Here is a 16,254-nt window from a genome sequence, read left to right on the forward strand (position 1 = left end):
TGTTGAACAGAAATAAAAGGTTCAAGGCTTGTCAGCATCAGTTTATAGATAGCTGTTTAAAAATAATGAGATATTGGGCATTGTAAGGCTCAGGGCTGTCTTGCCAGACTCATTTATTTCTGTTCACCTTTTGTCAGAATTGCAGACAGAAGACATTCAATTAAAACTTGTCACCTGTTGCCTGTGACCTAATTTGTGTTTGTGAGTGTCACAGATTAGGATACTGAGCTTCAAAGGGAACCATTGAAACATGTAAAGCGATGGTAGTACTCTTAAGTGTTTCACACTGCATTTTCTCCATGTGAACATCTTTGTTTATAGACCACTCTTCAAGGGAAGTCACTTGGGCTAAGAAATAATAGAATTTATTTATTTACATGAAATCTCATTTGCATGGGAAAACCAGGTGGATTTTCTTCATGTTCTTTTATGTTTTAATGCATAAATGACAGTGCACAAAAATTCAGCATGTAGATGATTAGTTAATGCAAACTTAATCTTCCTTTCAGGAGAGGTGGAGTACTGAGCTGTGTAACACATCAGTTCTATAGTCAAACTGAAAAACCCCCAACCTTTGGGCTTTAACCAAAGAAATTTTTATTTTCAATTCCTGTGCCAAAATTTGCCCTTCTCATCTGCTCTTCCTAGGACAAAAATGGATTTTTTAAAGTGTTGCTTACATTTGGTTGACTAGAAACATTTTCAATGATTAAATGTAAGCAAAACCTGAAATGAAGCATTGGGTAGAAACACTTGTTCCACAAAAGAAGTATTTTTGATTTTTTAACCTGGAAGAAGTCACTAAATACTTTAATTGGCCCAATTCTTTTTTTACTAATAAACTGTTTGTTGTGAATCTTTGTTAAATTAAAAAACTTACGGCAAAGAGCAAGGTGGATATTAAAGTAATAAACATTGTTTTGCCTTTCAAGCCGTTATATGGGCCAGTTAATGATTTGAATTGTTTCATAGGCACCTCTTGAGGACAACCAGTTTACCCCATGTTAACAAATACTTTTTGGTACTGACTGTGCATGTAAGGTAGGAGGATGAATTTTAGACTTCTATGCTACACTAAATAATGTGTTTAGTAGTGCAGATAGCTATCAGAAGACAAAACACTAAAGCCTTCCCCTGCTAATTGTTAATTCAGGTGTAGATCTGGAAAGCTTTAGTGTAAGTCATAGCTTTTATCTTCTTTGATGACTTAGAACTCTCTTTTCAAAATATTACCCTCCTAATGGACACATATTTTACATCTCTAGCTGAATTTTCACCTGTGTATGTTATTATCCAAATACTTTGTAAATTGATTTCAGAAGCTCTCTGGCATCTTTATAATTCAGCACATGAAACAAAGATGCAGATCGTGAAGCAAAAATAGCTCATATTATCTTTTTTCTTCATACTGTGTTACTTCCTGCTTGTTTCTGCTCTATTGAGAGAGGTCTTTTGTGGTTTAAATAAGAAGGATTTTTCCCATTCTGAATCTTTCAGACTGTAGGATTAATGCACTGGCCTCACACTTCTCTAATCCAAAACTACAAAGACTACTGAATTATCCGAAGAGTAACTAGATGACCATGCACTCTTAAGTCTGAATACATTATATCTCCATTCATCGTGGAAAAATCAACTAGTTTTCCTGTTCTGTGTGAATAAAAGCAAAACCCAGGGTTCATAATATTTACTCAAGCTTACTTGGTGATCTTACAAATAGGCACAGTATGTTCAAGTAAACTGGAACACTCTATCAAGATACTGTCCTAAAAAATGACACCAAAACAACAGCAGTGTAGAAGATGCCTGCTTGCCATGTCTCTCATGTAGAGGGGATGGAAAGGGAGCAGAACTTGAAATTTCTTTAGGAAGTCAAAATTGTGTGTTTGATGTACTGGAAGGTAGAGAGGGAGCTTTGATTATTCAGATATTAGCTCATAGTTCAGTGAATTAGATTTATTTTTTCTGAAACAAAAAGCTCTCCCCAGTAATAGGTAGTAATCAATTAATTACAGGCAGTCCTGGTGTTGATAGGTCTAGATTTGAAGGATAAAGCTAAAGCCTTCCAAGTTTGACTGAGGGTTTCCGGGAACTATAGAGCTCTGTGAGAAGGATAAGAATGTTTGTGGAACAGGTGGACAAATGAACAGTAGAGACTTGTAGCCAGGGTATGAAGGGGGGAGGGGATGAGAAAGGAGAGGTAGATTGTAAAGGAGTAATTAGTATACTTGGGTATGTATGGAATGGCTTGGATATATGGCTATATGTATGTATGGCTTGGATATTTATGGAAAATGAGGTGGCATGGTTAAATAGGATTATCACACTAAGGTGAGGACCTGAATTGCAAAAAGAATGATGTATGGGGGTAGGGGCAATCTTTTTGATTATTATAGCACTCGTCATAGTGGGTACCTGTCCCACATGAAGGCTTCAAGGCAATGTGAAGAAAGGACTACAGAATAGGAATAATTAATTGGTGAGAGAGGAGCAGATAAGGAAATACAGAGAAAATGGAGAGTTCAGTTTGCTTATGTTAAGTTTGTTCAGATTGAAGTACCTGGTAGGTAGCTCATTTTGTACATCATTTATAGTCTTCACTTATTTTTGTGCAAGATTGTCTTGGCACTTCCTTTTTACAGTAAATGCCCAATATAATTTTGTTGTGTGTCATAGAAATCGTGCAAAGCATATCATAGACATAGCATATAGAAGCATATCATAGAAATCATGCAAAGATTGTGTGAGGAGCCAGGAGGTAAACCTTTTTTGTAGAAGCTTATGTAGTGACTGTTATGACCATTATTTTTGCTTAAGGTCAGCTGGAGAAGTTCTTATGTTGTATTAGTATGTGTAAATGCTTTCTTTTAAAAACATGGCTATTCCATTGATTTACATAGTTTCCATCTCTCCATGTATTACAGTTCTAATCTAATCCTTATCTTCCAAGCTTTGTAAGTTGCACCAGAATGTGACTACCCATCGCTCCTGAACAGATGAGTCTTATGTGCTTGTCTCAAGATGTAAACTGAACATGTTTACTTGACTGTTGGAAGTAGCTGGTATTGTAAGTGGCAGCAAGCCTGTTCTTCCCATTTGTCTCCTGCAGTCATCCTGTTTGGTTTTTTTTTTTTTTTCATTAGGGCTTTTGGGTTTGTTTTTCTGTTGAAGAATTGGAAATGAAACTGAGCTTTGGGGAATGTGTAGAATCAACTTGCTTGTCTTCAGTGGAGCTTCATTCAGTGACATTAATGGCTGGTTTAACCTTAAACAACTAAAATGATAATAGGTACAGTGCAATTTATTTGGACATGTGACATGAGTTTATATAGGTGAAGTGGATGTCTTGTCTTTTCACTTTTTGAGGACTGATTCAGTGAGTGAACTAAGATGCTGAAGACTCTGGCCACATGCACAGCAGAGCCAAAGCAGAAACCTACTGAACTTCTCCCTTTATGCTAGCTAGGTACCGCAATATCCTGCTCAGTCATCTGAGTACAGACTATGTGTTGAATTACAGCAACTACCTCTGTGATCAAGATGCTGAGATCCTCCTGGCCCAAATTAAGATCTTTGCGGACAAAATTGGTTTTCTTTCTTCCCTTTGTTTTTCTAACAAAGAAAGCATCAGCTATTACTGTTTTGAAAGCAGATAATCGCGTCTCTATGTTGGGAATTCTCTCATACAAGCTGTAGGAGTTACAGGGGAAAATGCACGCATATACACAGGAACCTCAGGATTTCATTTTGCTTCCTGCCAAACTCCAAAGTTTTTATGGTATGTCAGATGGGTATACTTTCTTAAGTGGTGTCTTCCATTGTATTTACTCTTGTAAAGCCTCTTGGGAAATAAAATACCAATTTGAGTGTGATAAATCATCACAAATTGATTCTAAACTAGCTACTTTGTAATAGTATTAGGAATGAGGAAAGCTTAGGAATTAAACCAATGGTAACCTCTGTATCAGTTTTATTGAAAGGGTTATACACCTCTAATTTATAGTATCTCAGTATTATGTTGTCGAAGAATGCCTTAGAATTTGAATTAGTTATGTTGTAGATTTAGGTAATTTTAAAATACAGTACTGTTATTCCCCAGTTCTTTAGTGCATGGATGATGTATAGCTGTGCTATTGTAACATTTCTCTGTATTTCCTCCCATTTGAGTATGAGTGGCTTGAATATGTGTTTCTGCAAATGCGAAGGAGGTAGAAAAAAATTCATCTCAGTCGATTTATATTATTTTAATTTAAGCTTTGGTTCCATTTGGTTCCATTACTTTCTGATTAAACATACTTCTGTCTGATGCTATCCATCTTTCATCACTATGAAATCTGCTCCCAAGCAGAAAGAAGGATGGCATCTGAATTATGCAGAAATAATTTTCTGTCCATTTTTCCGCAAATGCTGGGCAGACTTTTTCATAATCCCGCCAGTATTACATGTGGCTTCTCCTAACCCTCTGCACATTTCTGAATACTCAGCTGTCAAACCTTGGTCTTTGCTGTTTGTTTTTTGTGGCGGTATATTGTCCTGGATGTCATGTGCTTCAGGTGTAGCTCAAACTCCTAATTCAAGGGTGAAGAACAGTGAGTTAATCATTAGCTCTGAAAAGCTTTGGACTATCAGTTTTTAAAGTGGTCTTGTAGTTCCTGCTTTTCCAAGTGTAACTTTAAAAACAAACAAAAAAATAACCATGCTTTGTTGATTGAATCACCATGAATTGTCTCAAATAGCTTAGACCATAAATCAGTCACAAGTTTGATTGTAATATAGGCAAGTACCATAAACAAGGTGTCATTTATAATTATACACTGACCTGTTTGGGTATGCAGTCATTTGGGTTTATTAGTTAAATAGTGTGATTCGCAGTATAACTGGTAACATCCAATGAGAAATGTAACTGAATCATAGAATCAGCTAGGTTGGAACAGACCTTTAAGATAATAAAAGTCCAACCATTACCCCAGTACTGCCAAGGCCACCACTAACCCATGTCACTGAGGGCCTTGTGTGGGACCAGAAGAGTTTTCAGCATTGGGTTTCTGGCTAGTTGGCAAAATGGCTTTTCTTCACCAAAACCCAGTCCATCCTCTGGTTTGTGAGGATGAAAGAGGGCTGACAGATGTTTCCTGGTAACTAGACTGTTCTACTAGAGCAGGTTCATGGGCAGCACTTAAACTCTGTGCTGTATTCTCCTTAACTTCTTTTGTGGTGGATTCTCTGCTCTTCAGAAGCCAGTTGTAGAGGTATTTCCTGTGAGGTGATATATGAGGGAGATGGGAAGGATTAGAGTAGGGCACAATAATGGCAATAGAAAAGATAGAGGGAGGAGAGCTAAAATAGACAATGAAAAGCAAAGTGAGAAAGTGAGCTGTACTTCATTGCATCACTCAGAGAGATCATTGATATTTAATGTGTTCTTGCGCTCTTGTCTAGTTAAATCCATGTCATGAGCGACAAATTTTATACTTGGTATTTATTACTTGTCATGTTGCCCTGCGTATGTGCCAGGTTTTTCAACTTCAGGGTTATGTTACTACTTGGTTATACTGGCATTTGTCCTGGTTGTCTGGAAATCTGCCTAGGCGACTCAGAAGGAAATAAAAATACTTCATTGTTTTATAGGACCTACCATCTTCTCCCCCCCCCCCCCCCCCCCCCCTTTTCATTTTGTCTATGAGAGCAGCTATAGCTTGTTTCAGGAAGGTAAACTCTTATCTATCTGTACAAAGCAGGTAGCAGAATGCTTTATTGAAGCAATGAACAATATGGAGGTACAACACAAATGTTATTTCATCATTGATGACATCTAAACACACAGCCATGCAATTTCTTTCAAACCTCATGAACCATTTTGGGTCTTTAAGACATGTATATGTTCTTATTTTGCTAAGAATAATGTTCTGGCCACGCTAATCCATGTTAATTAAGAGCATTGGTTTTGACTGTCTAAAATGTATACAGCACTCATTGTTTCTAAAGTTCCAGTTCTCTTTACTTCTTCACAATGTTAGCCTTGTATATCCATGGTGTTTATTACAGCTTTGAACTTCTGCTTCTGGCAAAGAAAACTTAAGATCATACCCTTTCAAATGGAAACCGGATTTGTTAACTGTTTTAATAATATGTAAATATTAACAAAAGGTTTTAAATGAACAGGAAATTGTGTCATATACTTAGTCTTGCATGTGTGAAAATCTAAACAGCTTGCAAATACTTTTAGTGCTGCTTTCCCTTGCTTTCTAAAATTAATCTTTTGAAATAAGCATGCATTTTAAATAAATATTCGAAGTGAGGAGGTACAAGAGTGTTACCTGACAGGCATCCTCATAGTATTTTTAATTAAATATTTGCGTATTTTTCCCAACATAGGTGTCCGCCTAGACAGAGTACGTGGAGGTCGCCAGAAGTACAAGCGCAGAATAGATGCAGAGAATAGCCCATACCTGAACCCTCAGCTAGTTCAGCCAGCAAAAAAGCCATGTGAGTACACCAGATATACAGAATTTCTCTTTGACTATAAGCTATCAACTCACAGCTCTGTTTGTTAAGCTCCTTTTGACAGGGACAAGGATTTGGTCAGAAGGTATTACCGTGAACGCTATATCCATTTAGCTGTTAACATAATTCTGTTTTATATATGCTCATCTTTCTGAAGTGGAGTTGAACAAAGAATAGTTTTACAGGTGGAAGTGTATAAAAGCATGGTTTATGCAGTGCAAATTTTACATTTACAGGTTATCTTTATTTTCAGTGGTACATAAAATGGTTCATACTGTCCTCATTAGTTCATTGAAGCTTCCAGTTTCAGATTTCACAAGAATGTGATTTTTGTAGTTTTCACTAACTAAATGAGTTTGCTCAACCTCCCAATGAAAATACATTAAAAGCCTCATTAATTTATATCTTTAGATTAATACACTACCTAGCATTAGATTAAAACAGCAATATGGCACACTAATAACAAGCATAGATTGGTAGTTTGGGCTCTAGTACCCTCATGGATTTTTTTTGCTTGTTTTGTTATGTTTTAATAATGTCCTTGATTGTATCTTGCCAGGCTGAAATTAAGAGAGAGATGATCATCTCATTGCTAAAATACAAGTTCCATCCTCTTTGCGATTAACTAAAAATAGTTAGGGGTTTTGCTTTGCAGCTTATATAAACTCAAGCAGCGACTGTACTAATTCCATGAAGTAAATTTAATAGCATTATAGCTGTAGTGCAAGAGGCTAACGTATTATCCTGCAAAGGCATACACACTATATCAAGTGTTATAAACTCTTTACATACATCCTGTTGCTCCTGCTGAGAAGTTTCATTTGATCCTAAACTAGAGAAACAAGCCAGAGAAGTAAGGAGACTGGACTTCTTGTCTCCCATTTGCCTCTGCCCCTGTGCTTCTGACAACACACGTCAGTTTTAGGCTCTTGAAAATACCTGGCTGTACAGAAAATGGAATCTGTTTCTGTTCGTGTTGGTAATGGTTGGACTTGATGATCTTAAAGGTCTTTTCCAACCTAGTTGATTCTATGACTTTGTGTTCCCCAGTAGGGGACAGTGCTGTGTACAATATATTTGAGCATATGGGGATCTGGAGAGCAAATAAACAGTCTTTGAACTGTAAGTAAAAGGGCATTTTAGCTGTGTCAAAGAAAAAAACAGCCAGTTTTACATAAAATTAAGGCTTAAGTGAACATATGGCATAGTTTCCTTTTGCCTTTCCAAAAAACATTATGCTGATTATATTCCTTCAATTGTCCAATCTGGCATCTTCTACTCAGCCTCCATAAGCTGTCCCAGTGTTCTGTAAATACAATCTAGGGCTGCACTAAGCAGATTTTGCACATTATAATAAAAACTTTTTGATAATACAATAAAATTTAATAAACTCTAATGCTTAATTTCATTAGAGGTTTAGTTTTCCTGGGTGCACAGATTGTCAGTTTTTCATTTACTTGATATTGTCATTGAGTAGAAGTGTTGATAGCCAGGCATTCCAACAAAGCTGAGACCAAACAGGCAAAAAGAGTAAGAGAATAAATCCAACCTCAAAGTCACAACCCCTTTAATATGAGCAGAAGTTAGTGCAGTTGTACTGAAACACAAGAATCTCTGTGTAAACCCAAGATTACTTTCTGTAAGCTCAGTTTGTCTGAGATACCTAACCTCCTTATAAGTCATTACTCATTATCTCCCTTCCCGTTCCTTAGCTTGTCCAATTACAAACATTTTTTGTACCAAACATTTACAAAAATGAATTTTCAGATCCTTGCCAGATGAGTGTCAAGACTTCAAACAGTCGAATCAGTTTTGAGCGCAAGTAGCCTGGGAGATTTTCTGGACCCTGTCAGATAGTCTGTGTATAACAAGGCACAGGAATGAAAACTGGGTTCTAGTGATTCTAATTAGGGAAATGTTAAACAAGATTTACCTAGAAACAGTGCTCATGGCCATTCAGTTTCCTGAGTGATGGAGCTTTCTGGGTACCTTCAAAATCTTCCTATGGTCTACACTAGCACATGTACCAATACATGTAGCTTTTTCCCCCTATAGGGAAAAAAACAGGGGTTTAGAGGATCTCGTCTACACCTACTTCTGGTATCTGTTGCATTTTCCAGCTTCACCATGGAGTCTAATGGCCTGTCTGTAGCTCTTGTTGGTTGCAAAAGTAAAAAGAATTTGAGCTTTTGCAAATCTAGAGTCAAAATATGCAATATTCATAAATCATCTACAAAAGCTATTGATGAGGAACCTAATAGAAAAAGGAAAGAGGCTCTTTGACCATTTCCTTTGTTCTCAGGAAAAAAAACCCAGAACTTGGACCTGTGAGTGCTTCTTCATTCGTCACTGATTATATACCCACAAACGTGAAGTCCTCAGCTACATATGTTTTCCTGTTAAGAAACTCTCATTTATTTATCCTTTTCAATGCTGGAATTTTCAATACTGGAATTTTGAAGAAGCAGTGTTATCTTTTCTCACTTGAAAAAGATTGTTTTCTCTGTGAAATTAAACAGGATAGGAAAAGACTGTTTAAAAAAAAAGTTTTGTGCAAAGGCAATTTGCCAATATAAGTTAAAACTACCATCTGTCATCTCTAAGTAAGAATAGAATTCCTAATTAATCAGTTTGGTAATCAGTAGAATATTGAGATCAAGAATTACTCCATTGGCATAGTTCCTGTAGTTCATATAAAGCATGAATATATCCCCTTGTAATAAAACATTCCTGACGTGATGGTTTCTAGTTGGCTCTTGCACTTACTTTATGAAGGGCTAACATAAATCACAACTTCTGGCACACGAATTTGGAATAAGGCAACACTTACAGAGGCGATGGATCAGGATTGAGGAGTCTCTTTCCCAAAAGAGCAGTAAAGTGTCAGAAATCTGAATCAAGCTGGTATTGGGTGGAAATCTGTCATGGGCTGGTAGGGAGCCTCTCTGACACCGGGGCAAGTCACATCTCAGTCAGCTTCCACTGCAGCTCTGTGTGGTCCATCCTATGGCTTACATGGAAGAGGGGAAAGTGGTCTAATTCTGGCAGCCTTCTCTACAGTCAGAGAATACTTTGCACCTTTTCACAGTCAAATCCCATTTATATCAAGCCCTGTAACTCTCTGTCCTAATAAAGAGAACAGATCTTTATAAATTCACGAAAGGGTGCCATTTGGGCTTTAACTTCTGGTGGTGCATTTGGGATCACAAGATGTATCTACCCTGAAAAGTGAAATATAAGTATATTGTGAAATATTGGAATGTATCCTCTATTAGGAGGCTTAAGGAATTGGACATTTTGTTTTTAGCTCTGCCTTCTAAGAGTAACAAATCAGGCTACTGTATAGAGATTTCCATTGTGCCTCCACATGGCATTAATGCTCATTTTATGTTTATCCTACTTATGAAATATAGAATAGCAACACTCTTGTAAATCTTCCAGGCTCTTCTACTCTTTTTTTTTTTTTTCCCTCTTCACTTTTTGTTATAATTTGATTATTCCAAATAGATTTCTCAAGTCACCTGAAAGAAAATACAAATATTAAACACATGAATGAGAATGCTATATAGACCAAAATAACCAGTGTGTGACTATGATGAAGTATCATTCTTTGCACAAAACCAGTTTTCTGAGGTAGTGTCTGTATCTATTGATAGTTTCCTTACTTTTACACTCTTTGTTCTCATTGATTTTAATAGCTATTGCTGACTAAAAATGATATGAGATCATTAGTCCATTTTTGTACATAGGCTAGTTTTATACATGATTCTAAATTCAAATGTTTCACTGAAAACCTAATACAAGACAACACCCAGCTTTTCTCACATTAATTCCTAACATTTCAGTGGGGAGGATACCCACAAGAGAAGGTGTACAGGATAATGAGCACTGAGAAAATCCTGAGACCATTGCAGCGGTTTAATAGTGATATCTAAAATAAAGAACTGGAATTGCTGACAAAAGTTACAGATTCTGGTGACTGACTAATTGCTTATTAATGGCTCAAGAAATACACCTGCCTTTGGGGATGGGGGTGTTGCATGTAATTAGAGGAGGGCAGAACTTTTCTATTAACACAGTGTCCAAAATACATTATAATGCATGAATGTTTTTCTACAAAATTATTGATTTCTACAAAATAATAAATATTAGGAGGTGATCAGGTATTGTACGTTCCATTACATTTATTATCTTAAGGAGATATATGTCTAGCTTGATAAAAATCATTAGTGGACCAGAATTATTTGTGCTGTGATGCTTGTAGAAGACAGTTAAGTTACAGTACAGTTTAATTAGGTCCAGTATCTTATTCGTGTGCACTTTGGAATATGAGCCATCTGTTTGACAAGTGGAATGATGCTACTGGTGATCTTGTACTGTTCTGGACCATTTTTGCAGATAACAAGATTGTCTCCCATTTGCTGGTGGCTGAACCAGAGAAGATCTATGCTATGCCTGACCCCACTGTTCCAGACAGTGACATCAAAGCACTTACCACTCTTTGTGACCTGGCAGACAGAGAACTGGTGGTGATCATTGGATGGGCTAAGCATATTCCAGGTATGAAAAGTATTTATTGCAAACATATGACATACAGAAATCATTGTATGGGTTATTCTCTTCTGGTAAAAATTACATTTTGTTCTTTCACTACAATGTATAAACTTTTCTTAAGGCTCCAGATGATTCACATAGGATGTTGGTTACATGATAGTATATTTTACCTTAAAAATATATAAAAAACTAGTATTGTTGCTGTGAGTGTTACTATGTATTACTTCTACTAAGATAAACTCACCTCCCTCTCCAGAGCATTGGCCTGCATTAGTATGAAGGGTAGTGTAAGTCCTTTCCTCTGTACTAACTTGATTCAGCAGTAGCTGTATCTGAGTCTGGTTCCTCTATTACATAAATGCAGCACTGTCTTATACTGACCACAGGAGGTTCAAAAATTGGCTTACATGTTGGCATGGCACAGAGCAATTGTTCTTTTCACTGAATGAACCGAATCATACCAGCAATTCAGTAGAAAGAACTCAACTGTACCAAAAGGTATCTTACAGCTTAGTACTCCTTGGTCTGCATGAAATGGGCTGTGATCTACATCACATAAATGTGTTATATGTAGGAGCTGATTGGCACTCCTGTTAGCAAGAAAAGTGGGGGTCATCAAAAGCAGCTCCTCAGAAAATGAGCGATTTCTTCCACTAAGATTTCAGGTATATTCTGTTTCCCCCCAGTACTGAGGTATTTTTTCTTGCTCTGTGAGCTAGCAGACAAACTTCTAGGGTGTCTCCAAAGGTTCCCAGTTTGTCACCTTTCACAAATGGTAAATTCACACAAAAAAGGTTGGCTTTTTTTCTCGTTCCTTAAGGTACTTCTCTACTCCAGCAAAGGAGTGAGCAAGTTTGGTGTGTTTTCATCAGCTTGCTAGTTTTGTAGTCTTGATAGTGGACCCTTATTGAGCATAAGAACAGATAGCCTTTAATTCCTCTGAGTAATTAGTCATCCTCATTTTAAATGTGATTTTTGGATACTTGAATAGTAGAGTAAATAACCTAGTCAGTTTTATGTTTATCAGAGTTAAAGGTCTTTTATTTCTGGTATCAAGAGAAATCACAAATAGCCTTCCAACTTTTTTCACACTTGTGCTAACCAGCACAAGGCCTCAGTTCTTCAGGTACATGCTTTTAGGTATATTTTTTGATAGATATAAACACTAAGAAAGCATAAGAATAAAATAATTTGTACATTTATGGAGCATTATTCTACTTCAGATTAGAGACAACAACCTGCAAACTCTAAAATAGTCACTATGCCATGCAATTGAAATGCAGTCATTTCTCTGTGCCACAAATGGTGTATAAACAAGCTTTTGTACCACAAGCAATGTTTTTCTGGTACAGTTAACTTATTTCTGTCTCCTTAAACTAGTTTGTCTTTATGCTTTGAATGCTACAGTAATTTCTTTAATCAAATTGATGGAAGTCCCTTTCCCAGCCCACACTGAAACCAATTTATTGGTCATGATACGCCAGCTATGTTGCTAACAGTCGTAACGAACTGTCAGGCAATATCGCAGTGAAGCTAATTTGAAGTCATTAGGTGTGCAGCATTCAGGCAACAATTTGTTACAGTGGTTAGGAGCACAGCTGACATTTCTGAATGGCTTTGTTCAGAGCAGTTCTAGATGAGCCCAAGCAAATTGTAAACTCATTTAAACATCAGTCTGTATTATAGTAGATACTTTATCTTATGCTGGTTGCTAATAAAGCACCCCAAATTAAGTAGAAATGAATTAAGTTAGGTGAGTTTGGGTTTCATCTTTGGAAGATACCTAGATCACCTTAACCAAAATAGAGTAGCTCTCAAAGAAGTCAGTTGTGCTCCGTAATAGTTGCAGGGGAACTTCAGTTGGTTTTATTTGTGAATATATCTGTAGCTTTGATTTGGTTGGAGGAGTAGGAAGAGCGGAGTGATGAGACTGAGAATCCTTTAAAATAATGGCTTTGGTTAACGTGGAAAAGGTGTTGGATGCTGTAAACTGGCCTTGAAAATTTAAAGTCTGCGATCTGAACCAGTTGAGGAACATTTTTTCCCATGAAGCAGCTTTTTATTACAAGGTAAACTCAAAACCACTCCTGCTGTGATGTAAAGTCGCGTGCTAAGTTTATTCACCTGACTGCGTTTAGGAATGAAAAGGTAAAAAAGACCATCTTTTTATAAGCCTTCTGGTAGCAGGGGGCAGTGATAAAAACTGTGCTTGTTCTCTGCCATTTGATCACAAAAATCAGAATGCAAAAGTAGACATGCTAAACTGCAAATGGGATGAGCTTTTGTAGCTCTGTTTTGAATAATGAATCACTGCTGAACTTGGATGGCCTGCACTCAGCCAATGTCTGGCACACAGCAACTTGTACAAGAGCTTGGATTGGTGCTAGCTGACTGTTTTCTGAGCTAACATATATAACTGTGGGCAGAAACAGAATAGAATTGGGAAAAGGATGAGTTGGGAAACGGGTGCAAATTGCATAGAAGTTCACTGTAGGTGGGTGGACTAAGTAAATCCTTGGTGTAAATCTCTTGGAATCGATTAATTATACCAGTAGTGAATTTGTGCCTAGCACAGCAAAGCAGCAATCAGCAGATCTTTCTTTACTATAGTGATTTCTTCAGGTTCCGTATAATTAAAGGCCCTTATATATCAGGTGCTTAATAAGTAATAAAGATCTTGACTGTAAAGCATTGCAATTCAAAGTAAAATTTGGCTTTGTGGAAGAAACCAAACTAATGTTTTTGCTGTTCAAACAGAAAGTCTTTTAATGAAATTATCTGTAAAAGGTAACAGTGCAATATGCATTCTGTCCTGGGCAACTGTTTCCCATTGTGGTCATAGACTAAAAATCATTTTAAAATTATACCAAGTTTGTATGTTTTGATAAAATCATTAGTATTTTTGTGCTATTGGAAACATTTGAATAGTTGCTTTTATTGAACAAAAAAAGTCTATGCCACCTACAAAAGGAAATATTGAAAGAAAAATATATATGGAAAGCCTTTATCTGTAAATAGAATTAGTCTCCCTGCATTTATAAATCAAATAAATGGGAAGCGTGTTGTTATGAAACATGACCATGTCTTATCTGAAGAAGAAAAAGATCACAATGGCATTAGGAAATGCTTGACTTTAGTTAGGGGAGCATAAGGGCGCAAGAACAGATGATGGTGCCCTAATAGCCCTTTTTAAGAATGACAGGGCCCCGCCATTAGCATCCTTTTATATCCTTGGAAATTGCTCATGCCTCGCTTTTATGGTTCCTATCTGCCTGACTCTTTTTTATTTCTCTTTAAATTTCATCCGCGCTCGGATAAGCGCATGCTAACACAATATGATTGAGCTGTAAAATGGAATGCTGTCGCCTCTAATCTCTTTTATGTAGATATGGAGGTACTTCCACACTCCACTTCATTCTCTCTCCATTGTTGGCCTTTTTAGAATGTGTTGCCAAGTAATGGAGGCTCAGTCAAATATTAGATCTAGGTTTCACGGGGTGTGATAAGATTATCAGCCCAACAGTCAGATCTATTGTTGTTCTTTGTGTCAGATTAAAATATTCTGATGTACTGTAATTTCGTTAGTGAAATACGGAAGGTGCTTAGTGAGAGGCCTATGCTGCTTCATCTCCTGCCTGATGAGACAAAACCCCTATTAACTGAACTAAATAAATTGTAAATAGATCCATGAAGCCTCTGCAAGACTTTCCTATTTATTTTATTTCATTTTGTTTCATTTTACTTTCCTTTTAAATAAGAGAGCCCCACTTAATATAATATTTACTGGTGACTGAGTTTCTGACCCTTTGCATCATATTTTGGGGAGATTACATTTTATTTTGGTTGTGTGTTAGAGTAAATAAACTCTTCTCCAGTATGGGGTGGATTTCTGCTGATTCCTGGCCACAGCATCAGAGTTGTTTAAGCACGATTTCTTTACTGTAAGTATCTCATTGACATTCAGCAAAAATGGGCAATGTTCTTTCATATTAAGTGGCGGCAGGAAACATTAAGCTCTTAAAAATGTGCATAACAGGAAGCTAAAAACAGATTGTTCTCTGAAAAGTTTTGAAAAGTTTGTGTGCATGAAAAAAACATCAAACAGACCATAGAAATCAACTTTTTTGCACTTAAAGTGAATAATCTGTTTGGAAATAGTAAATCAGACTAATACATCAAAAATAACTAGTTACATTATTTAGTAAAATGAGTCTGCTTGTCTTCAGCTGTCCCTGTTTTGCCAGGAGCAACTGTGTTAAAGAAAGGGAATAGTTAGAGATTGATACTGCCACTGGTGCTGGTATTAAAACAAATGGTATGGTTTTGATGGAGCAAATCCAAGGATTTTTTGAATATTTTAGTATTAATGTTTTATAAAACATTACTGTTCCAGCATACTCTTTGTGGAGGACAATATTTAAGCTTTCCTTCCTAAAGCAGCTCTCAGGGGGGTAGTTTAACATCCTAACACTGAACAAGAGCATGATTTTCTGCAGAGTTGTCATTTCTAAAATGCCGTATTCTCATCATCTGTTTCAGAAATACCACCTGCAAGTAGGTAAAAGTACAGAGGAAAAGTTTGACCATAATCACTTTTAGAAATCTAATGTTCAAAAAGCATAACAGCATACATATATGGTACATCCATACAGACATGAATTAGATATATATGTACCTGTTCTCTTGCATGTACTTATTTCTGTATCTGTATCTTAGTGGACATACACCATGTGTTTAAATGATAGAGAAAAAATGCTGAGTGTTACTTAATGGTAGTATTCACATTGGTAGGACTTTGAAGACAGGCTGAAATCATATGTTGGAACTATATGGTATGTATAATCACATACATTGTAGCTACAGCCAGCATCCTGTTATTGCTCAAATCCGTCTCTCGGTTGTTACTGGGACAACTGATACAGAATCTCAGTTCTGCAAGAGAAATAGCTGTCTTCCTTGTACCATGCTCCTCACTGCTTTAGGAATCATTTCTGCTGATGCTGAGACCTTCTCTAGTCTCATGCTAAATTCAAGACCATTTCAGACAACATGAGGACTCCTACAGTCCCATCACAAGAGTGCCTGTCATTCCACAGACTTGTGGACATGTAGATGCAGCATTTACTGCTCATGTAACATGGAATGGAGTGTGAGCTGTTTTGTGTTAAGAGGTTTGTAGTAATAATAACTTGAGCC

At 36.8% G+C, this 16,254-nt stretch overlaps 1 protein-coding gene across 22 annotated transcripts in view; it reads left to right on the forward strand.

The window, feature by feature from the left end:
- The window catches only part of ESRRG (estrogen related receptor gamma), a 464,785-nt gene that overhangs the window by 405,321 nt on the left and 43,210 nt on the right, over window positions 1–16,254 (forward strand). For all 22 annotated transcript variants that reach the window (XM_065679881.1, XM_065679878.1, XM_065679888.1 and 19 more), the window contains 2 exons: window positions 6,376–6,486; window positions 10,903–11,064. In XM_065679881.1, the coding sequence (XP_065535953.1) occupies window positions 6,376–6,486; window positions 10,903–11,064 (273 nt within the window). The remainder of the gene's footprint in view (window positions 1–6,375; window positions 6,487–10,902; window positions 11,065–16,254) is intronic.

This window comes from Lathamus discolor, chromosome 5 (genome assembly GCF_037157495.1).
Source record: "Lathamus discolor isolate bLatDis1 chromosome 5, bLatDis1.hap1, whole genome shotgun sequence".
Taxonomy (NCBI): Eukaryota; Metazoa; Chordata; class Aves; order Psittaciformes; family Psittacidae; genus Lathamus; species Lathamus discolor.